The sequence below is a fragment of the Cottoperca gobio genome, chromosome 8, assembly GCF_900634415.1.
Source record: "Cottoperca gobio chromosome 8, fCotGob3.1, whole genome shotgun sequence".
In the NCBI taxonomy this organism is placed as follows: Eukaryota; Metazoa; Chordata; class Actinopteri; order Perciformes; family Bovichtidae; genus Cottoperca; species Cottoperca gobio.
Window position 1 is genome coordinate 9,486,136 of NC_041362.1, and position 25,340 is coordinate 9,511,475.

The window sequence follows — 25,340 nt, forward strand, 5'->3', positions numbered from 1 at the left end:
ATTGATTTATGGATGTGCTACACAAACTACGGTCCCTGCTCTCCTCTTCCCACGGGTACCGATCCCACATTAACCTAGTACGACCATGAACCTCTCCACTCTCGCCGCTCATTCTTTTCCTCATTGATCTTTGATGACAACCAAGCCTGAGCCAATAGGACTCCATCACAACCAGCAGCAATGAGGGAAGATTAAGATACAAGGAGGGGGGGGGGGGGGGGCGAGTGTTGTCAGAGGACGGTCAATGTAGAGCAAATATTCTCACACTTTCCAGTGGTGGACCTCCCAGGGTGTTTTAATTACTGAGATGCTCGGTCTGCCTTTAGGCCGTGGGCTCTCATTTGTAAATATGAGGAATCCTGCGAAAACACTACATGCCGCAGTAGATTATATTGAAGACCACAGGAATACCTGGAAGGCACATCACCCTGTATGGAAGTCAGGAGTATGACTGTGTGTGTGCGTGTGTGCGTGTGTGCGTGTGTGCGTGTGTGCGTGTGTGCGTGTGTGCGTGTGTGCGTGCGCTCCCCCCACGTGTTGTTTGGTATGCGTTTTTCAAACGATAACACCTCTGTGAAAGGCGTACTGTTTCGGAGGTATGTGATGTCATTGACTCTGACAGGAGGAAGTAAGCAGTGAAAAAGGTACAATATTTTCTTTGTGGCACACTTAGAACTGTGTCTCCACAATACAGAGTGTGAGTGCAGTCCCTGTGCGTCTGTGTTTGCTTAAGTAACTTGAGCTGAGTCGGCTGGCTCCTCTCCAGTGTTTGAAGCTGGATGTGTACATCAGGTGTGTCAGCGTTGAAATCCTTTTGAACACGTTGCTTTTTTTTCTTTGAATTTTCTCCATTGCTAAGGCTCTCTCACCAGACATGCAATGTTCAGCAGCGCTCCCGCACCCGAATAATAAATGCTATCCCAGTTCTTTGGCCACTCCGCATGCTCTGTTTAACAAATTGAAGCAATTCAAATAAAATTGCAGCGAAGTTTGATTTAGATCTGTTTGTGCAGCCAAAGGGGCTCATTAGTTGAGATTGAATCAGTGTCTGTCTGTCTGTCTGTCTGTCTGTCTGTCTGTCTGTGTCTGTCTGTGTCTGTCTGACAGACAAAGGTCTTAAGGCAAATTTTTCAGCTTTTCTAGTATTTGCTTAAGATCAACTCCTTGACAATATTAATAAAGTTTTACTTTACTTGAGTATTTCGGTTCTATGCTTTCACTTTTGATACGTTAACTTCTGTTAATACGTACATACTTTAACTTAAGTAAGATTTGTAATTAGAGGATTTTAACTTAACATTGTTGTATTGCTACTTTTACTAAATAAAGTAAATGACCTAAATACTTCTTCCCCCTCCGCCAGCTGGTACCGGGCGACAGAACATTTTCTATCAGGCCGCAAAGAATTCCACCAAAAAGTTTTTTATATAACTTTTTTACTGTGCTGTATTTTTCCTCATCACTCCCTCACCAGCAATATACGGACTTATACTGAATTAAAGAAGGTTATCAGTACAAAAGGAAACCAGACACTTCCTGATTGTTACTGAGAGATCCATGTGTGTTCTTTCTATTTAGTAAAGAACGGCAGTCCAAATAAAGTTTAGTTTCTTTGTTTAGTTTAGCTTTTATGCCCACTCACTCTCTCTTTTGTACCATTTCTTTATCCCTCTTCCTCTCTTTCTCTGTCTCGTTATCAATGCTGAAACTAATAACAACATTATACATTTAAAAACGGCCTCTGCTCGCCTTCTTTCTTTCCCACTCTCTCATTAATCCTTCTGGTCTCACTGCCATGGAGAGGAGGACCAAGAAGTGATGAAGCCTGAGTCAGCATGCTGTACTCCTCCGCTCCCCACACATGGCTTCACTACCTCAAACCAAAGAAGAGTTAGGACCCAGACCAAAGTTATGAGAGGGTTGTTCTTCCCTTTTTGTTTTGTGTTCTCTTGTCTCTGCCTATCGCTCCGAAATACCCGAGGTCCTGCTTCAGTTTGGAGTCCTCTGAGAGCGGAGCCTCACCCTGACGGCTTTCAGATGTGTGACTCCCTCTCCCACTAGAGAATGGGAGAGCCAGTGCCACTCCCATTAACACCCCATCTGCTCAAGGAAGGTTTAAAGGGTGCGGGTGTTGAATCCTAAACACACTGAAACATGATGAGGCGAGTAACAGGGATGTGTGGGAAGCTCTAAATATACTCGGGGCCAGCAAAGCGATGACCAACAACATAACGGAACATTTCACGTTGCATCAGCGGTTACATCGAGAATCCACAAAAATTGTTTGCATGTGCTTTGATGCGTGAGCTCTGACATTTTCTCCCGTTTTGCATTTTGATTACTTTGTTGTGTGTAGATGTGATGCGATGCCAGGGAAAAGCCAATCTGTCCCACAAAGTAAACAGAGGGGGGCAGAGAAGTGTCCAAGCTATTTGAATGTGTAACCTCACTAGGAGGTCTGTTTGGCTTCTTACACGAGAGCCAGTCAGTTGCCCTCATCAAGAGAAGCCACAAGATACGGTGATACTGACATGTTTCTTGCATCACAGCGGCTCCATTTGCAAGACAAATGTTTAAGACAAGAAACAAGGAAACAGACTATTTAACATAACATTACAATCACTGAAGACAATATGTTCAATTCATTTGATCTAGGATTAAACTCACGTATTTCATTTTAGGATTGACTGTTGCACAAAAGAGTGTTTCAGTCTGACCTTTTTGAAATTGTGGGACCCTGTATCTCCGATTTTGACAATGCAAAATCGGTCGGCGGCGATGTTTTAGTTTTCTTGTACCATCATTAGTGTTAATCCAATAGTCCAAAGCGTTACTCAGGACAAAGGCACACTTCACCTCTTTCAGTCATTGGTAAGGTCATACAACCGCTGATAAACTTGGACTTTCTCTTTTGACTTTAAAAGCTACGGTGGTACTCCTGAAAGCACCGTAAGGCTAGTCCGTCTTATTTTTTGGTAGGAGGTGTACCTACATGGGACACAGCTCATGGGCGTCCACTGGTGTCCTGGTTCCACCCATGGCAGCGTAGTCGAGCGGGGCTGGCTCATCCTTGTGGTCAGCACTGAACTGTATTCTCCTCTCGCCAGGTGGGGTAAATATAGGCCCTAATTACAGCCCTGCCCTCGCTGTATTTATGCGAAACAAGACTGTGCAGGGTAATTAAGGTCTTGGCCAGGAGGAGCACTATATACTGCATCTGTAATCAGTACCAGTGTGTATGTATGTGCGCGAGCATACGGATTGTTGTATTTAGGTAGTTGGCGCACACGGGGAGAGTGCGTGTGTCCGTACATGTGGCATCCTTGTAACCCCCCCCCCAAAGTGTTGACCAAAATCGATTAAAACATTAAAAAAAATTCCAGATATAAACTATGCCTAAGTATAACACAGTGGTGAGTCATAAAGCTCTGAAGATAAACATTATATGTGGCATTAAAGCTTTTTTTTTTTTTTTTTTTTTTTAAACTCCTATTCTGGGTTCTGCCCTCCCTGCCATAACATCCCTATACTGGCCTCTTGTTTTCAGATGAATTTCTTTCACGTCTCCATGTAGTTAGGCCTCCGCCCTGCTTTCCTGTTCTGAGCAACCCGACTGCTCAGACCCAGCACACAGGGAGAAAAAAGCCAGGCTCATTTTCAGAGCTGAAGTTGTTTTGTAGATGTAGGGACACGTGCCTTAGCGGGCATTTGTGTCTCCTCTCTCCTGTCTCATTGTATCTTTTGATCTATCCCCCAATGTCTGTGTATTTGCTGAGTGTGCGGTTCTGTATGTGACTGTGTGTGTGTGTGTGTGTGTATACCATGTGTGCTTCAAATTACAGTGCTGAAAATACCCCTCATAGTTTTGGGCCAGTGCTGGCCGAAGAGCTGTCGATCTGCGGTCGCTGGAAGAGGAGGGAGACGGGAAAAGGGAATAGTTTGCTGGACTTGGGGGCCAGATTCCTATTTTTCAGCTCAAGCTTCTGCTGCTTTGGGTGAAATTAGAGAGGACCATGGGCTGGAACGGGTTTGGACTTGAGGAAGGAACGCTGGGCAGGACCAAAGAAAAGCACAGCGGTTTCACTGCTATAGGTGGCTGAGAGAAGCCAGTCATAGTGTGCGTGTGCGTGTGCGTGTGTTCATAGTTAGTATTAATTAGTTTTTCATGTATACAAACATGTAGTGTTGCAATGATTAGTTGATACACAGGATATTAATCTCCAAAGAGTTTGATAATTCATTAGTTGTTTACTGTTAGCCATTTGTTTACTTACTCATGTATAATTGGCTACAGGCCTGCAGGTCAGTAGTCTCTTAGAGGGCAAGCTCAAATACACATTCATCCTTCAGGATTCTAAATAGTATCACATAAAATGTTTAATTTATTTAAAATATGTCGATACTGTTATTGAAATTCCTTTCTCAGTCCCAAAACATGCTGAGTATTCTGTTGTACCAACAAATGATTTCTTCTCACATAATGTTAATACAACGCTTGCCAGAGAATGAGATTTTGATATTTCCCGCAGAATGAAAGTTGTTTAGAGTTTGGCGAACATCTAGTACTAACACCACAGGGATACGGAGTCAACGTTACGAAATGTGAAATATGGGTAAAGAATGGGGGCTCATTCCAAGAATATGTCACAGCCTTACTCAATGCTGAGCTCCACATTCCAGCCCCACCAGCTACATAGTTTTACCTGAAACTGAGCCAAAAATGCCTTTTTTGTTTTTCTAAAAACTATTCATGTATATAGCCAACATACCCGATCATGCTTGTTGGCTAGAAAAAGATAATTTGTAATAACATGTGATTTAATGGCCACTCTCACACAGTTTCTGCATGTGAAGTTTGGCTGTTCAACATAGATTTTTTTACTGCTGAATATGTGTTTAACATCCATTTCTCTTACCAAATGTAAACATGACATAGCAGAAATATTCGTCTGTACACACAGTGGCATTTTCCTCATAACATATCAACTTTCCAGTGAATGTGTGATGGCATGAAGCCCACTATTTAACACAGCACTGCATTCGCATCCTCCCCTGTTTGTAGCTGTACGTCTTATTAATAAAGACATAAAAAAACACTTGGCAAGAAATATGGTTTAAATTGCGCAACGCTCCAACCGTTGTAATCCCTTTGACCTTTGACCTTCTCCTGGCTGATAATAATATACCTTTTATGTTATTATCTTATTAGACAAAGCTTAGCTTGACATTTCAACCTGTGTTATGCTGCATCAAAATGCATTTATTCAAGTGTTGAAATACCAATAGGGGTTCATTTCTTCTTTAACATTGTCTTTTTCTGCCCTCTTTCACCCCATTGGTCTCACTCATGGTGTTTGTCTCTTTCTATATACTCACCCTCTTTCCCAAACACCCCAATGCATGGTGCATTGTGCCTACAACTGACCCTGCTGGGTTCAGGACCTGGTAATACTCAGCAGTTAACTCGGCCCAGATGTTGCGCCCCCCTTTCCTTCTGTCTTTCTTCTCCTCTCGCTCCATCTATCAGCTCCCGGTGTTACTGGCCGCCCCTCTGCCAGTGTTCGTTTATAGTTTGAATGATCCTGGCACAGCTGAGAGGAGTCTTTCCTAATGAGGGAACAAGATTTTTTTGCTGTTCTGGACAGCTCGGCAAAACGGTGGCATTAAAATCTGGATATTCCATTGCTGCACTGTTTGGAGTCTGTCTCAATTACGATTGATAAATCAATGCTCAGTTTTTATGACTTAACTTCTCTTTGTGCCTATTTTCCTCGTAAACTAAAAGATAATCTTGCCTTGGGTTTGGTTTGATGTCGTGTTTGAATTACTGTGTGTGTGTGTGTGTGTCTGTGTGCGTGTGTGTGTGTGTGTGTGGGTGTAAACAGAAAGATGGCTCCATGAATGTTGGTCAGTCTGGTTGCTGTAAAAGGAGCTGACGGGGTCAAGAAGTGCAGGGTCGAAAGAGACGGGGGTGAGATTTGAAGTTTGAAGGAGCTGCTTTAGCAAATCAACAGGGTTAGTGTGTGTGTGTGTGTGTGTGTGTGTGGGTTTGTGTGCGTGTGTGTGTGCTTTAGGGGTAGCGCTGAAGTATTTCTTTGGAGGAAAGGGGTAAGAGTGGGTGCCAGCTGGCAGCGACAGAGCTCTTTGCTCACATGTGTGTGCTGTTTGTGAGCAGAGGCCTCATTAGAGCGCTGGCTGCTCGGGGACTCAACTAATTACGGCCCTACGCACACATGTGGGTGACACCTGGAGCCAGAAATTGATGACGATTAGCCGTTTCTCCTGCTGCACCCCTAAAAGGGAGTAGTCATTATCATGGGAATTAGCTGTCAGTCAAATTTTGTCTGAATCTTTCTGCATTTTATCAGAGTTGAGCGACCAGAAGATACAATGATGAAATAATCATTGGCTAAATGAGATCAGTTCACATGGGAGCCATTTGCTTTGGGAGGTTTCTGTCATCATTTTTTGAATGGGGAGAACAAACTTCTTGATTAATTTAATAAAAGAAATTAATCACAACATTGACATCACAGTTTCGGCATCGTGCAGCTCCCACGTGACCTCTTTATCTCTACTTTGCTTTTCAGCAACTACAATGTGGCTTCAATCACCCTCTGCACTGCTCCATTTATATCATCCATTGTATTTTAAAACAAGCTAATTGTTTCTCTCTCTTTGCTTTAAACTTCGCCAGAGTCTGCCTCTCCTGGAGGTATTACAAGAGCAGGGAGAATTCGCTCTTCTTGTGCAGGGCCATAACATCAGAATGAGGTGTAAATTGGCTTGTTGTTGTTCTTCTCTACCCTGTGTTGTTTTGCAAATGATCCATTACTGTGGTTTGTTTGTTTGTTAATTGTGTGGCTTTTTGGCGTGTGTGTGTGTGTGTGTGTGTGTGTGTGTGTGTGTGTGTGTGTGTGAATTGATGTTTGTCCTAAGGGTACGGATCGAGTGGGATTGTGTGCATCAGACCTCTGTTAGTCATCGAGCCGAGTTAAATAGGCCGTTTATCGGTGTTACAGTTAATATGGGTCCCCTCTCGATACACTACAGGCTGTGTACTAATAAAGATGTCCCGCACTCGACACTGCACTCCCTGGGCTCTCACCCAACAAGTGTGAAGTCGGGCGGTTGTCAAGAAAATGGAAGAACGGAGAGATAAGAGACTCCTTCCGCTTTAGTTAGGCAGAAGACTGCATGTGTGCGTATAGTAGTGACATGTACTGTTATGTGTATAGGACGCACACAGAGACGCACACAGATCTTTACTTTGAACCAGACCGAGCAGAATAGCAGAAGTTGTCGAGTCAGATTGTTAAAAAGACCATTGCAATAGCAAGACACAGCCGAGACCAACTTCAGAGAGGAAATAAAGTGCAGCGTGGGCTACATCTGTGGCGAGGCTAGCTGACCCTAATATGACCAAACGCTGGTGCTATTTCCATTATTCCATTCCTTTTCTCCACACGCTAGCTTAATCGTACAATCGGTGCTGCATATGAGAGGTGAGAGTTATAAGACAGACTGCCTGGGGAATTCATGCTGTACTTTTCTCAGTTGGACAACTAACTGGAGAGCATGCTCACACAGAACAAAAAGATTTGTTTGCCTACTAACAGAGTCTTTATGCTGTTGCTTCCTAAGATACAAAGCCAATTTATAAGGCATATCGTGTAGGCATGCCCATATTGAAAGATTACTGTTAATCATTTATTGGCTATGTATCACCTGGTATTTGATTTGGTCTACCAATAATAATAATAATAATAATAATATGTGTGATAGTTTCCATTATGTCAGCAGTCTTCAGTCATTTATTAGTAATGGCCAAAGGACTTTGCAGTTTTCAAAGCTTTAATCCAATTCTTTACCATATGCTTGTAGAACGAAATGTCAAACTCAATATATTGTGAAAATATAGAAGATGAATTGTTATATATATTACAGAACCGATCAAGCTGAACAACAGCATGGTGGTATTTTACTGAAACCTAACAAATCATTGCCATAAATCATTGAAAAGTAAACATTGCTGATCAGTTTAATATGAGAATTCTTTTTTTAACCACCTTGAATATTTTTCCATATTACATAATCTCACTTAAGTTAAGTAAATTGACTCATCAGTCACGATCAGTGTTAATATAACCATGAAGTAAATACGACGTGTGTTTTACACCCTGAGCCGCAGCAGCATACCTGTATTGGTGCTGAATGTTTTTCTTTTTCACTGTTTCTGTGAGCATGTAGGGCCCTGAAATCTGTCTCGCATATGTCTTATAAATACCACATCCTTTCTAAACAAAACACAAATTGAGTGTCTGAAGACAACAGGTTCTGCTACAATTTGTGGTTTCATGAAAGAGCTAAATTCTCCCAGAATGAAGCTGTTGGGGTAAAGTTAGCATTGGCGAGGCCTGTCGTAATCGGGAATTCTCTGTCGAGCAGCGACGGGAGATTGAGCGGTTTGTTAGCATAGTGAAGATGAGGTAATTAATCAAGCTGTCAGTCAGCTGCCCCGTGCTCTGTTGCTGCACATAGAGTATGTCAGGGATCAACACTTGGGCTGTGGGCATTGGAATGATACCCATTGTTTATAAGAGAAAAGCCTCAGCGTTGGTTAGCACGGTACACATTTGATCTCATTGCATATTTATGTCGCTTTAGGCGAACACCTGCTGCTGCAATTATAACCCCATTAAAACTTGTTTCTCTCTCGTTCATTTTGCTTTGATATGAATGATTTCTCAAGTCCTTGAAGTGTATGCAGGAAAGTTCCAATATCGCACGTTGATTACAGCAAACAAATAGTAGATCAAGAAAGGATTGTAAAACAAAAGAATAGCCTCCAGTATTTACACAGGGGTAAAGGATTTCTTGATTATACACAAACGACATGAACATGACATGCCTTGCACACATGTGCCTCCTGAACGAATCTCACTGTGCACAATTCATGCTTCTATACAAATGCGTGGGGGTACTTTGAAGATGTGAAGCCTCTATGAAGTGGTTTCAGGGAGGGAGCAAAGCCGGCCAACTGTATTCATCGCGGCTGTGAAAGAGCCGTAAATGACAGCAGGCACCGGAGGGCTGGGTCAGCCTACAGGGATTGAGGGGCTTCATGGCTTCATCCAAACAGTTTGCGCATGATTATCTGTGTGCTCCTGCTCTAAATAACACACCCTCTCTTTATAAGAAAACTAAAGAATCATCTCTTTGTTTTAAACGGAGCAGGTCTGGCGTGCAGATTCTCATCAGCCCCGGGTGTCGGAGTTCCTGCTGTCGTCAGCACCATCATTCCTTCCTCTGTCATTAGTGCCCTGTCCTGCCCAATGGATCTCTGTTTGGATTTAAAAGACTAAGCCACGAAGTGCATCTCTAGAATATTCATTGCTTGAAACTCAACCACAATAACCATCCAAAACCCCGGGATCACCAAACATGCTCTTGAAATCTCCTCTGGCTCTCTAGTGCTTCTTTTGGACTGTAACGCAGATTTGGGCAATTCAATGTCCCGTTAATCATGTCAGTTCCAGGAACCGACCAGCTCTGTATGATGCTCTGATCCAAGACCAGCCTCTGCGACCTTGGGTTTGTTTTCCCAGAGGGAGGCCCCTGCCAGTAGGCACAGTGCAGCTGGTGCCAGTCCCCCCATAGCGTGGTGCGATTTGGTCCAATCTGTTGTCCCCCAGGCCCCACAGAGGAATGACCACAGCCCAAGCTGGCACGGCTGCCTGGCTGGCTGGATCCCTGACTGTGGCCACACGGCCCAATTAGCACCTTGGCTCAATAATCACAGCCTTTCTACCACTGCAGGGCTTCATTTCACTTAACAGGGCAGTTAAACTGATTTGTTCTCCTAGCCTGGACCAAAAATCCCAATGCCAGTCTGTCTCACTGCTCCCAAAACCTAATTAGGAAAACATTTTATGACATCCTGATGGGTTATTCATGACTCTGCCCATAACATTTGACAACACCATAGGATTAAGGGATTATTGTCATTTATTTTTCTATATACTTTGGCCCTTTTCCTAGATCTATTATTTTTAGGCAGATGACCTCTTTGTAGTCGTCCAAAATAAGCTAAATAAAAAGCAAGTGATCCTTGGCTAGATCTGTAAAGCCAATGATTGTGAGTGGATACACAGCCACCTGCACTGGCTCAGGCTGTGTAATGTCTTTTACACCTGCCCCCTCAGGTTTCTCAACAAATGCACATGCTAGATATGATTACTGCTTCAGCGCCAAATAGCCATGGGCAGGACATGCAGTACTTGCAATGTGTGATCTGCGTTTCTTTGGCCTGTGCGTAAGTCAAGTAAAAATTGCAGTCCCTTTCATTTCGGAAAGTCTATGAATTTAACTGATTATAAAACGGAGACTGCAGCAAACAAATGAGTGCAGCAGCAGTGGAGTTATTTGTGCCAGCTCTTGAAAGCCTACACCGGTGAGAAAGCACTGCGACTACCATAGGGCTTCAACATACAACGTCCTTATTCCTGCCTGATTTTTAGCCACTCGTGGACTAACCACACATCCTCTACTCAATGCAGCCTCAGAACGTCTGTATAACCTGAGCTGTACTTGCTCTCTTTATCTCTTGTTCACTGCAGCTTTCTCTTTTTCTTTCTAACACTTCAATATTCTCCTTCTTTTTTACTTCTGTCATCCACAATGTCATCAGGGACCTGGTCTCTTGTTAAACCCCCTTTTTTCCATCTACCTCTTTTCCCCTCTTGATTTATTTTTCCATTCGGTAGAACGATTCCTGGGGCCAGTATTCTTTCCTGCCCTCTTAAAGCACAGGGTGACGTCTTTGCGGTGAGCAGTCAGGTGGCGATCAGTCTCTCGCAAAGTCTCCATGGTCCACAGAAGCTGAGCCAGCTCTCTGTCCCGTCGGCCAGAAGCGTGTAATTATTGATACAGAGAGTTATGATATTGTTACAGAGTGGAGCTGAAATGATTAGTTACTTAATCAAGTAGTAGTGGAGAGAAATGAATAGGAAACTATGTTGACAATGTATTAATTGTTCAGAAAAAGAAAATGGAAAAAATGTCTTCTTCCAGCTTTAACTTCATGTGAAGATTTGCTGCTTTTCTTAGTCTTATGTGACGGTACCTGAGTACTACAGAGTTTGGGGATGTTGGTCCAACAAAACAAGACATTTGAAGACGTCACCTTAGGGCTCTGGGAAACAGTGTTGGCAGGAGTTCTCACATTTTATACACTCAACGATTGATTGACAAAAGAATCTGTAGATTGTATATGTGAAAATAAGGACTTTATTTATGGGTAAATGTGGCGTTCCGATCTGTTGTTATTTGATTTTTTTTCCTGAGGCTAAAAGGGAAACTGTAACAAAATCCATGACAGAATTGCACCTGTCACCTTATAATAAAAGAAATATAGGACATGTGATACATAGGGTATGTAGTATTTGGGGTGTGTGTAGGATGAAATTGAGGAAATCCCCCCCCTGATCCCCATAAGATTGATGTGCCTTGTGTGTAAAACAATCATTATTTATCTCTCTATCTGCTTCTGTGTCTTCTGTATCCCTCAACGCTTGTTCCCATTAAGGCTTTGAGGAAGAGTGTAGGGATAGAAAAGAAAAAAGGGTTCCAAGGGAGACGACTTCTGGATATCCCATTCTAGCTGGATTCTATATTTAACTGGGGATCATTCCAGTTCGTATCACCAGTCCCTCCCCAGGGGCGGCAGGTCTTGCCTGGTGTCTGTAGACTAGACCTGGCCCCGTATCTTTGCTCATTGGCCTGTTGGCTCACATCTCAGCTATTTTTTATTTTGTTTTTCTGCAGTGCTTTTCATTTGCTGACACAAAAGAAATGAGACGGGGTGGGGCGGGGGGGAAAGAATGACTAATACGAAAAAAGGTCTGGGAGGTGAATCTGTAGAAGTACTTAGTTGGAATTTTAAGTTACACATTGGCTATTGCGTATTTGTATTTTGCTACTGAAGAATTGTTTTGGAAATTTTGTGTACTGTAAAAACTAACAGTCTTGTTCATCAATCGTGAGTTCAAGATGTGTGACCCCTACGTGTCAGTGGAGTCTCTCCTCAGATTTATGCTATTACAGCTGCACTTTAGGATTTACTCTGTGTTGTCATTTCCTTAGATTACACTCCCTGCCCAGCTCCTGACCTCGCACATTCATTTCATCTTCAGAAAGAGAGAGAGAGAGAGAGCAGAGCAAGGACAAGTATGGAGAAATACGAGAAGGGCTTGTGGCTTCTTGACTTTTTGGAGAAATTAGCGAAATGCAATATGGTTCCAATTAACAAAGAAAAAGTGGCAGCAGAGTAAATGAAAGAATAAAAAGGCTGGTTTGATCCCCCCCCCCCCCCCCCCAGTTCTCTTCTTCTTTTGCCCCTTTCTGTCCTATTTCTAGAAGCCTGCTTGCTTCTGTAAATTCAGTTACATTCAAGATAGTGAGTTCTGACTCAGAAACACAACTTAAATGGGCCATGAAGACAGAACAGGATGAAGAAAACCCAGTAATTGCTGAAAAGACAAATTACCCGTGGATGAAAAGACTGAGAGGGAGTCTGTTTCAGGGGTGATGAAAGCTACAAAGCAATGGTTATTGATTAGAGGAGGGGAAATTATAGGAAAATAATGATGATTCTTTGAAAAGAGTGGAAAGACGACGAAAGGGAAAAAAGGGAAGCAGGTTGAAGAGATGAGTGGCTGCAGCTGGGGCTATATACAGTATGGTGTAGTGTTGCCTGTTAGACTCTAAACGGCAGAGCAGGGACAAGAATTTTTGTTGCCATAAACTAGAGTTACAATAAGGCATGTCTGTATGACAAGTATGAAGATAGCCACCAGCAGCGGGTTAGCGTAGCATAGCATGAAGACTGATTATGGGGGGAAATAGCTAGCTTGTCTCAGTACAACCACAGCTTGTCATTTTTACACTTTGGTTTTTAAATAAAGATTAAATATATAACGTGTTAGTTAGTGAGGTTTAGAGGTGCTGGTAGGTGGGTTGTGTTACCTTACAGGCTAGCTGTTGCCAGTCTTTATGCTAAGCTAAGCTGCTGCTGGTTGTAGCTCTTTATTTAACAGACTGTGTTATCTAACATTTGGCAAGAAAGAACATTTCTATTGTTTCTATTTCTTAAAAAAGTAAAAACGGTCTAACCTCAATGGTTGATATTTTGGACTGCAAGATTTGATGTGAAATGAGTTTGAACATTTCAAAGCAGGAGTGTATGATTGACAATAATTGAATCTAAACGCACATTATCTGACTGGAGGATCTGCCAATATACTGTATAATAAGACCCAGTGAAGTTGGGAAAATAAGCACTCGATCAGCACAATAAATTAATTTCTGCACCACTGGCACTCATTGTTGAATACTTCCCCTTTCGATTTAGTTGATACATGGAGAGGTGGAAAGACGGCCAGAAACAGTCAGAGAGAGAAAGAGAGATGGAGGGAGAGAGAGAGATGCAGAGATTGTGATAGGTCCCATATGTGCATACAGACACCTGATATTCGTCCTGGTGGGTGAATCAACATTCTCCGTGAGTGACACAGATGTGCACTCAGTCTGTTGAAGTTCAGAAGTTAAAAAGGTGAGGGAGAAGGACAGCAGGAGATGGAGTGATTCCTCATTTGTTTATATTGGGAGAGGATATTTAATAGACTTAAAACCGTAATTGGCCAGACTGCTGACTGGAACTTTCTTGTGTTTACATGTCTGTCTGCAAAGTGTTTAAGTGTACTGTAAAACCTGCCTGGTGTCATGTGAGTTTGATTGGCGTTATCTGGGCCAGCAATGGTTTCTTTTTCTTCTCTTTGAGCATTCCCTCTTTATAGTTATTAGACCTGGCTCATCACTTTTACTATACAGCAGTCTGAAAAATGGTTTCCCACATCTTGATGCAGACACCTGTGTTGGTTATATCCTTTTCCCAGATGTGATGTCCTTTCCTCTACTTCCTCTCTTGTGTGTGTGAGAGAGCCAGGCAATCAAACAGGTGTAACTGATTCTTTACACCTCCTTTGCGAATTTTTTGTCAAGAACCATTTCTTCTTTCTTTCTGTGTAAATTCCATCTGCTTGGCTCCTTTGTTCGGCTGCTAAGGAAAACATTTGTCTTATTTCTTTTCTCCCTTTTTTTTCCTTTCGTCCTTCCTCGTGATCGATTCAGAGTATGTGTGTAAGCTTCAGCCACGAGGATAGACGTGGGGCTCTTGGTGAATGGGTTATGAGTTAAATTTATAGCCGCAGAGGAGAGATACTGTTTGGCCACATTTCTACACACACACACACACACACACACACACACACAAGGTCCAGATGTGTGTCCTCTGGCTGCCCCGGGGTGTTAGTAGTAATATAGCTCTCTGACGGCTGCGTTACGCTACCTTAAGCTGAAACGCTGTTTATTGGGAAAAGGTGAGCTGAGGCCCAGCACAAACCCCTAACCCTCATTTGCACTTGTATCACTCAAGCCGCCAAGCCCTGATGACACTTTGTCAAAAGGCTCAATGCTGCACGTGCCTTCATATCCGGGTGAAAGATGACATCATGGTGGTGTGATCTATGGAGCGTGTATAGCTGTCAGTAGTGAGAGACATTAGGCCGGTTTATTTGTCAGCTCTGAAGCTGGCTGGCTCAGGCTGCATCGTGAAGGCCTGAGGGATGCTGTAATGGCAAACCTAAGCCTGTCTGCTCCAGAGACGGTTCACAGAAAGGTGATAAATGTTCAGTGTTTTTTTTATTGACTTCCTCAAGGAGTAATTTGTCTGGTCTAAAGGCTGGGTGTGCTTTGAAGCTTGTGAACGGCCCTAATTGCAATCTAGTGGCATGGCTCTAAGGATGGCGAAGTTGTTCGGTCGGTCCACCACTTTGGTACAGACTGAGAATAGAAATGGCTCCTGAAATATCAGATGACTTGCCATTGCAATTTTGTACAAACATGTATTGTACCCAGACCATGAATCCCACTGACTTTGCTGATCCCCTGACTTTCCCTCCACCAGCAGCTTGACATTGTTAGGTATTAGTGAAATGTCATCTATTGGATAAATTGCCTTTACATTTGGTGCAGATATCCATGGCGCTCAAAGGATTAATCCTAATGACTTTGGTTATTCCTTAACTTTTTCCCCAGTGCCACCATGAGGCCGACGTTTGTGATTCAGAGTAAAAATGTGTCAACAACTATTGGGAGGATTTGTCTTTAAATATGGCACACACATGTTCCCTTGAGAATTAATCTTAATAATTTGGGGATCCTTTGACTTTTTTTTTATCCAGCCTGTCATTAGTTCAAAATTAAAATGTGTCCAGTGCTTTGGTTTATAACCAACTACCTGCAAAACTAGTGACATTCCCATCAACCCCTGCTGTAATTTGTGCTAAGTGCTAATTAGCAAATGTTAGCATGCTACACCCTAAGTCTTCTTATGAGGCTGCTTTTTGATTGATACATTAGGCAGGTAGCCGCAAATAAGTTGTATAAATGAGATATAATATATTATTATAAAATAACATGTGTTCCCTGATGCAGTCACTATGTGTTCAATGCCTGTATGACTTAGAGAATAAAGGACTTGTAATTATGATGATGCATTGGGAAACACAGACCCTGACATACTCATCTGGTGCTCGGCAATAGTAACGCTGATGCATGACTGAATATGGCAACAAAAAAAAAAAGTGATGATTCAGAATTTGTGCTGCTTACTCTTGCATGTAACATGAGCACAATTGGAATCTCCTGCTCGGAGCCACGAATATGAATCAGACGCACACATGTTGCTCTTAAAAGCAGTTCAGTGTCCAACAGACCCTGAGCAAATTAAAATAGTCAGAGCTCCATTCGTTCCTAGTTTGGTCAGAGTACCAACTCTGCATTGTCTTGCCCCTGGAAGGAGATCGGCCAGTAGTGCCGGTGATGAACAGCTCAATGGCAATGAATTATCGTCGTGTCTGTTTATACCGTGCTGGCTTTCTCCTTTCTCCTTCCCTCGCTCTTTTCTGATCTATCGCTTTTTTTTGGAGGTCTTGGTTTACTCTGGACCTCTCTCATACATATGAGCAATTTTTCAACTGACTCACTTGCTGGGACTGATCAAGGCATGTGAGTTCAGTTACCTGTACAAGGCATACCGCCTGACTGCGGGCTGAAAAATGATCTTGAGTCATGATTTAAGTGTTTATTCAATCCAGGACTTATTATCATCTCCGTCAGTGCTCTGGTAGCGTAACTTCATAAACGTGTTTGAGAGCCATGTTAGTTGAGTGTTTTCTAATCCCTCTTAGTGGATAAAGCTATTTGGGAGCACACAGGGAGCAAGAAAACATCTGTATTGTATACAATTGGTGTCAGATAAACCGCTGGTATGGACTAAGACAGATCCCCCCTGAGAGAGGTTCACAAGTGCACATCTGAGAATTTCCTTTTTAAAACTGTGATTTGACGTCGGCAGGTGTTCTCAACATGTGTAACAAAGTCAAGTTCCTTCAGAGCTGAGAACAATACATTTGGTTTGAACCACCAGTGTGGCCCATAAGCACACATTCAACTGTCTGCTTATGATTTATAGTTTGTTCTGCTTCACTGACAGGGACGGTTCCAGCACAGGAGTCTTGGCATTACATTTAGTGGAAAACTCAAACTTTTTGGGGAAATAAATCTTGTTTCCAACCCTTCAAACTCAAAATTTAGAGGAGAGGATTTGTATCCATTTCATCTGTATGTATCCAGTTTAAATATATAAAAAAAATCTGGCTACTAACACCTCTAAGGGTCACTTATTAACACATTGTATCTTGTTTTTTCAATCTGTATGGAAACAGTAACGTAAGAATGACACATGTTGTATCTTCTACTTGTCAAACATCAGCTGGGGTGATGTTTTCACTGTGAGGTTTCCAGGCAACCAGGGGAGGACATCATTTTTGAGATGCTGCGTGTGCTTCGTCACTGCCCCGAGTGGCTCCTGATCGTGGGAATGATTCATCCTAAAATCAGTGCCTCATTTCTACATATTAAGATAAGACACAATTAAAATACTCCCATGGGGAAGGGAGTAAACTTTTAAATATCCCTCTCTTTAAAAGTAGTAAAACAATGAACGCCCTTGTCTCTAGAACTCCTGCTGCACCCAAAGCAAGATAACTTATGTGTGTCATTAATTGTCTACATGTAGAGTAAGAAGCACCCTGGAGAGGATTTGGGTAGAGCTGAAATGTTTGACTTAGACCGTTTTAAAGAAATATAACCAGAACCCCTGTTTCTCCCTTTATGGTATCAATTGTCAAAGCACTTGGCGTGCGGCGAGAATGATGTCTGTAAGGAGAGAAAATAAAGTGTTTTTTTTAGTTAGAATTAATAGGGCCAACATGAGTGCGTTCCTCTATGTGCTCAAGCTGGATTTAATATTTCCGTTCATCCCTATTTGTCCAGCCGTTCGCTTCGGTTGTTGATTTGGCAAGTGCCCTATGGACTCGAACATAGCTGTACGTTAACGGAGGTTGTACATTGCACAGCCGTGTTACCCTGTAGCCTACCTCGTGTTCAGGGCTGCGACATGGCAGCTCAAGTTCTCCCCATTTGTTTTTACAATTTGTCACCTGAGGCCATTTAAAAGTGACACGAGAATGAGGCGGCACACTCTGTAGAGAGGTTGTGAGTGTTAAGCCTCGGAAAATATGCCTCTGTCCTCTTGCCATACACAGACGTCCAGCCACGCTCCTCGGGGTTAGTGCGGCCATAAAAATGACAACAATAATTTGGGGCGACACAGTGGAGCTGAGGGGCTAAAGGCTCCTGTTCTGTGGAAACTCCATCGCTGACCTCTGTGCCTTATGGAAAAGCTCAGTGTAACTCTAGTATTAGTAAGCAGATACCAAGGGGCTCAGTGACTGCCTGCGAGACATTACAAGACGTAAGGACTTGACAGGCTCTAAATAGCCTGATTTTAAGGGCTTTTTACAGCCCTGGTTACTTAGAAACCACATGTAAGTCATTAAATGACCTGCCAGCCTTGTGCATCTTGTCTCATCTTTTGTATTCACCCTCATAATTACAGTACATCTATGGTTTGGTTGAATAGCAGCACAGTGTTGAGTACAATGTGTACAAAATCCTGCACATTAACTTCCAAGCCCCCTTCCACTTCCCTCTTTCCCTCCCTCCTCTTCCACATGATGTCTTTACAAACACATACAATCTCTCATTTCAACACCTGCCGTTGTTTGTAGCTGTACCTCTGACGACATGTTTTTGTTGTATTGGAAGACCACCTATCAAACCCAGCATGGCAGTGCTGCTTTGACACATATTCCCCATGGAAACAGCGTAACAAAGTCTCAGTAACATGAACACACACGCACACAGATGCGGAGTTACAGTTTGGTAATTTAAGCTGCACTCGGGGGCAGAAGTCACCTTGTCTGCTACACCAACAATAACAAGCGCTCCTTTCATGGGACAAGTCCTGTCCTGTCCAACCACGGGGATCTGTCAGAGGCTCCTGGGAATAGTCCTGACGGTCTTCCTTCCTTTCTTTGTGTTTTTCTCTTCCCTGCAAATCATTCACTCATCACCCCCCTCGTTATCTTTAAAGTTAGGGTTCATCATAGAGACATTGACTTCCAGAAGCTAGCGTCAAGAAGTCAAGTAAGATGTATTTCATTTGTCTTAATATGTCGTTTCAAATGTTGCTTTGTTTGTCCCGCAGAGTGCCAAGAGCCTTCAGAACAACAAGGATTCACGCATCCTGTGGGCCAAAGAGGACTTTTTACTCACCACCGGCTTTGATATGGTGAGAAACTCTTAGGTGCAGCTCCTTAAATGCACTTGTACATCTTTGCATTTGCAAGATAATATGTATTGTTAAAAGTGAACATAAAATAACAGTACAATAGCAAACAAATTCCTTTTTTCAATAAAATATTGTTTGCATACACTGACTGATCAAAGTAATTGTTGCAAATGCACAAAAAAAACAAAGCCCTGAGAACTTCCGTCAACAGCAACTTGGTAAAGATTATATGTGAAGCACGCGGGAACATTGACGTAAACGTTTTAGGAATACAAAAGTTTAAGTTTAAGCTATTAAGCTGTACTAGCTTACTCCCTATTTGCTAAAAGCTCACAATATTTTCTTTCTGCCTTTTCACTATATACTAGCATGAAAAATTGTTAACAATTGAATTAAATATGTCTAATATCATACACATACTGTGTGCAAAATCCATGCAGTGCAAAGCCTTGCCTTTGCGTCTGAGATGATTGTATAAATGACCATCATGCATTACTGCACACATCATGATGAAGAAGAGTCTCATTAAGTTTGTATCACCTCATCTGTTGGTATGATTTTTTATAACTTCACTTCTCATATTGGTGTGTGTGTGTGTGTGTGTGTGTGTGTGTGTGTGTGTGTGTGTGTGTGTGTGTGTGTGTGTGTGTGAGAGTAGATGCGTACTCGGGAGGTGAGGCTTTGGGACAGCAGGAAGCTGAGCTCATCGGTCAGCTCGGCGTCGCTCAGCACTTCCAGCGGGTGAGTACTGCATCAGTGTGCAACCTACTGCCCCCCCCCCCCCCCGTAACTGACAAAGTCACGACTCTGATCGCGTTGTACTTTATTGTCTGTCAGTGAGATGGAGAGGTCATGTGTTGCAGTACAAAGTGTGACTGTGTGCGTGTGACACAGTTTATGTGTTAATATTGGTGATTTACATATATGGAACGATGTGTGGAGGGCCCCGTGCAGACCTCCCAGAGCTCTCACACTGTCCCTCACATTCTTGCCATTTCCTGGGTTTGGATCCACACACAGAGACTTCTATCCACTCTCTGCGGCCCTCTGTCCATAATCCATGCGAAGGGTCAGGCAACAGCAGTACGCACATCAACACTTCTCCCTTCAGCTCACCGCTTGTCATTTCTCCTCCTGACCTTCTCCAAATGGCTCCGTTTATTTTTCCAAACACGGCTGCGGAGGGCCAGAGGAGAGCGGGGAGCGTGGCCGGGCTCCAGAGAGGAGAGGAATGGAAGGATGCAGGAATAAAGGGAAGAGAGAGGGTGGGAGTAAAGGTTCCTTTGTCAGATCCAACTCATGCATTTTAGTGCTATTATAAACAGGTTTGTGGGGCCAAGTCATTTCAAACTAGTGCAGACTGGACTCTGCCAGGCGATTCAGCACACTGTGGATTAAATAAAGGTATTATTATTACTGTAAATAGGCAGAGCGGTAGCTGCACAGAGCTCTCTGTGGTAAGGCTATGGCAGCACAGACTCAACGTACGTATGTTCTTTGGCACAGGTTTGGTTGCACCAAGGATTCATGAAAGTGTGTATTCGTACAGTACAAGGTACATTTATGTAAATGGTATGAACTTTCTTTTGTTGTTTGTTTGCCCAAGACTACCGCAGGGAAGCGGCGTCTGAGGAATGTGATTGCTTTTTCCTTCCCTTTTGGAATCTGTTTGTGTGTGCGTGCGTGTGTGTGTGTGATAAACGTTTAGGAGTTGACACAGCGGGGTCCTAAATAACAACTTCCACTGTCCCTCCTCCCACTGCCCTTGTGCTCGCCACTCATCTCCATTTCCTCCACTTCCTCCTTCATTTAAATGAGACAGATAGTTGCCTGTCTGAGTGCCTCTTTGGAATCCATCGCATTGTTTGGTGCCAGCATACTTTTCATGGAAATTGAGGATATCTGATGGCACATTGTTTTTGCTTCCTATTAACGAACCAAATCCGTTTTTTCTGCAACATTAATACTAGTGCAAAGGCTGGAAAAATCCCCTAAAAAACACTGCACATCAGGAACTGGGTGTCTGGTAAAACCACAGAAGATGGTGTTAATTTGTTAATTTTATTAGAAGGTCTGTCTCTCTGGTGTCACTGCTCGTAGGCAGAGGAATGTCGAAGTTTACTCAGCTTGTGTTGCCGCCGTTTTGTGGTTGTGATTGATGGCGCAACTTGTAGAGAATGTACCAGCAATGTGAGGATTTCTAGCAAAGTGTCCCGCTAATCTGGTGTCAAGCTGTTAGGCAGTCCGGATGCCTTCTTACTCAGCCACAGTTTAGTTTAGTCTAGTTAGTGTCTTCCCACACTTTCTTGAATCAGTAGGAGAGCCCACCATATTGGATTTATCAGATACATTTAATTAGCTTTGAATTTGAGAAAAGCCCCATGGTTTCCTGTATTTTGATACTAGATAATACGTGGGATTATTTCATTGAACATAATTGCTGGGGTGTGTGCCGACCCATCTGCAGTGTATCCTGTGTTAAATCACTTCCATCAGGCTATCATGTGCCGGGATGATGATCAGAGAGTGATCACTCCCAAGGCCACATCCCCTCCAGATGCCTGTAGACCAGCGCTCGTATAAAACAGGTACAGATGAGACTTTGCCCTTCACTGCCGTTATGGCATTTTCCGTTCCTTCACATTTCATCTTCTTTGCCACAATATTTCCTTCAACCTTTCTCTCTGCTAACACTTCTTTGCCCTCTTAATTCTCTCTCTTGAGCCTGAAAGATATATGTTAAAATTTCCTCAAAAGACATAATTTTACTGCATCTATTTTATTCTCAGGTAGAATATACTTGTCAAGATTTTATTCCATTTTCATCAAGCTGGTTTTAATCTGCAATAAGTATATTTTTCAGTTTTGTCTTTTGTCAAAAATGTCTGTGTTTATGAACAGTTGCATACACCATCCCATCCCTCTCCCCACATCACTTTCATTATCCTTCGTCCGCCTCCTCCTAGCTTCTCTCTCTGTTTAAATGTAGCATTGACCAGGTCCCGTCTGGGCTTTTGACCAAAGTGGCTGTTACAGGCCGAGGCTCCATTCTTGTCTGCTAATCTCAACAGAGGGAAACGTCCAGAACACTGTTCAAGAACAAACAAGGCTTCAGGAGTTAAATTGGGGAGAAAATATAATCGCTGCTTCTTATTTCGTCATGTCCATCTAAGCGCCGGCCAAACACTTTATGAAGCTCAATAGCTCCTAGACGTAGTGTGCAATCAGCAAACGCTGATAACCGATATAGCCGGCCTGTTTCTAGGTAATAGGCAAGGTCAAAATGTTTGTTATTGCTGGCAGTTTACTCAGCATTACTGTATCTTTTTTTATCAATGTTTTATATAACAACTGGGGCTTGTGTCTGGGCCTCCTTCCTTGCTACTTTTCATTCAGTATCTCACTCGGCAGTGTAGTTTCCCAGGCACTGTACATTTCTGTCTTTCAGCTTCAGCATTGAGCTATCCTCAAGTTCCCTTTGGCCTTCAGGGTTTTAATTGTTTGTTTCTGCTTTATCATCATGGTGGTTTTTCTGTGGCCAATTTTGTTTTAGTTCAGCATTGCCTCAGTGCATGTCACTCATGTATAACGAAGCAGTTATGACATAGACAATATGCAATAATCAAAAGGAGACCTTGTTTCCATTTTTCTCTGCACTTGATAGATTGAACCGTGCCAGCTAAGGAAGCTCAAAGTCAAACATCCAGAGTGGGGCATTTCCTCCCTGTCATTTTAGTCCTGAGGTGCATATAACGATGGATTTGTTCTTTTTTTTTTCTTGCCTGTTTTTAATTAAAAGGGCCGTGGTAAACATGGTGTGTAATCGGACCACTGGGCTGGCTTTTATCAGGTTAGCTGTGCTCGTCCACGACATTCAGTAGGACTGTTTTTTTTGGAGTGTCACAACACAAAGAGGCCCGGGAGCATGAGCCAGTAAAATGGGGTTGTGGGTGGAATATAATTTGGATGGAGAATAATGGAGGGAAAATGTTTATTTTTTGGTTGGGGTTGAAATAGAGACTGAAAAATTGAGGGATGGAGGGTGACGAGCCTGAGAGGGGTGTCTTTAACTGTGCAGAGGTAGCTATTACTCCATGCCTGTTTTCCATACAGATCTGGACCTTGGAGAACAGCATGGATCTCTGTGTACCGCTCCCTCCCTCATACTCTTCCCTCTATAAACCCAAATTATAATAATGAGTTTAATTGGGCCTCTAAGCCAGCTGCAATCAGTGAACTTTACAACCGGGCACGATTGCAACCAGCCTGCCGTGTAAATGCTTGAGACGTCATGATCATTATCCATACTCCTCCGCTTTAGATTCACCACACTCAGCATTAACACAGCAAAGTCTTGATGATGCGTGCCTGTAAAGTAGCTGGTAATCGTGTCATAAAGCTCTCTCCAAGGGTCAGTAGGGTAGAATTCAGCATGACAAAACTTCTTGAATCTTGAAAGTTCTGGCCTTCACCCCTGTAATTGTCCTCAGTCACTACCAATGTTTTCTCCCCTCAAGCACATGAACACATACAAGTGGACACGTGTGGGCATACACACACACACACACACACACACACACACACACACACACACACACACACATTACTCCTCATCATGGCTGCTCTGTCTTTTTTCTCGCATGAGGCTGATTATAACAGATCGCTGTGAGCCGTTATCCATCTTGCCAATTGGAGAGGACATAAGCCTGTCCCTGGAGAGCCGACCCCAATGTTTTCCCAACCCAGTCACGGGTTACACAAAGAACTCGCCCTCTGTGGCAAGAACTGCTGACAGACTGTGCTGTTAGCCGAGAGAGAAGTTCTGCGGTGGATACAAGGGAGTGCCCCAGGTGTGATGCACGTACGGACACCCTATTGACTCTCCACAATCTATTCCTGCGTGTTTTCCTACCAGGGTCGTGCTTGGGAGCAGGGCCCAGTCATTTGGTGTAATTGAGCCAACCTCCCTTTAATCAGATGGATTGAGAAGAGGCCTGTGCCCCAGAAGGGAACCAACCTTTTACAGAACAGTCCCCCCCTTTCTCCTACCCCGGCCCAGGCGTTTTAAAATCAGTCCCAGATGAAGGCTTTCCTGTGGGGATTAGGTGCAGCTGCAGCCTCACTAACCAAACCAGACCAAAAAGAAAAATGCCACAGAATGTTTGAACAATCGTTTGACCTCGCTCCTTTCTCCGAGTTCACTTTGTAAGAGTGAACAGAGCTTTGTTGTTTGGGTGCAGCTCGGAAAGTCATGTTCAAGGTGGAGGGAAAAGCAAAACTAAATATTTCAGGTGATCTTCAGGGTCAAGTCGACAAGTTGCCTCTCCAGGATGGCCTTGGGGGAAGGGTAAAGATGTGACCGCACACACTCTGTCAAAGAACCTGAACTCTGCGTTCTGACAGTTGAAACATGGTGTCTGGAATCTGTTAGTCATTTTGGGTTTCAGTTTGTGATTCAGTGGAGGGGGAGTTTGACCTGGAAAAGAGGATGAAAAAGGAGGAGGAGGGAGCTCTTTATTTTTTCTAATTCTTTTTAGATATCGTCTCTATGAACATTGATGGGCTTTTTATGGAAGCTCATTTGGCAACCTTCTTTTACTCCATAACACCTCATTGATTAAGTCAACTGTTCCCCTTTCATGCCCTGTGATCAACTAAAAGAGCAATCCAGCTGCTATCCTTCAGTGCGTCCTTTTTTATCCTTATCTGGGCACCTATTAGACCTTCTGTCTTTTACCATTTGTCCCCCCACTCCTCTGTTCCTTACTCTTCTTTCTCTCTGTCCTCCACACAAAATGAAAGAAGTGAGCTGAGTTTCTGAAGGTACTGGTGTCTGGGATTCTAATTAAATGGGTTAAAGCCTAATGGAGCCTCTCAGAACTGGTAAAAACACATGGAAGTATGTGGAGTGTTTGGCAGGGGATATTTAATATAATTCACAGAGGGTTTTGATTTCATCCCGCAGGTATGTGCTCAGCACTCCAGGGATCAGAAGGACCCTTTTGTGTGAACTCGCCACAGAAAGAAAAATAGAAAAAAATTCTTCAGCTACCTCCTTCCTTCCTACCTCCCCCTTCTCTTCTTCCATTCACCTTTTATTTTTATTTTATGGTTTGGATTATAATTTCATGCAGACTAAACTGGAGATGATTTGTAGAGGGAAGCTGCTCTGCGTTACGTGGCAGTTGAGCACGTCCTAATGCTGTTAAGGTAATTGCACAAATGACTTAAAACTGGATGGCTCTCTAGATCCTCGCTCTGTCTCAATTTTGGAGTTTGAGGTCGTGTCAGACTTCTCTTTCCATCCTTTACAAAAACAGCAGTGAAGTTGCACTTGCAGCTGCAGATATATGCTTTTTTCCAACATCTGGAAAAATGTCTTTTTTTCCACCCTTTTATTAAAAATTCTTTGGCAATAACATTTGGGATCATTGCCCTACCAAAAGCCTTCAAACTACTCCAGGACGTCCATTTCAGCATTTGTCTCCCTGCTTTGTGGGGTAGATATCTAGTAACCGACTGT

The 25,340-nt window shown here is 43.0% G+C and overlaps 1 protein-coding gene across 2 annotated transcripts in view; it reads left to right on the forward strand.

The window, feature by feature from the left end:
• LOC115012096 (mitochondrial import inner membrane translocase subunit TIM16-like) overlaps positions 1–25,340 on the forward strand; it is a 103,807-nt gene that overhangs the window by 10,235 nt on the left and 68,232 nt on the right. For both annotated transcript variants that reach the window (XM_029437554.1, XM_029437556.1), the window contains exons 8-9: positions 18,734–18,817; positions 19,476–19,558. In XM_029437554.1, the coding sequence (XP_029293414.1) occupies positions 18,734–18,817; positions 19,476–19,558 (167 nt within the window). The remainder of the gene's footprint in view (positions 1–18,733; positions 18,818–19,475; positions 19,559–25,340) is intronic.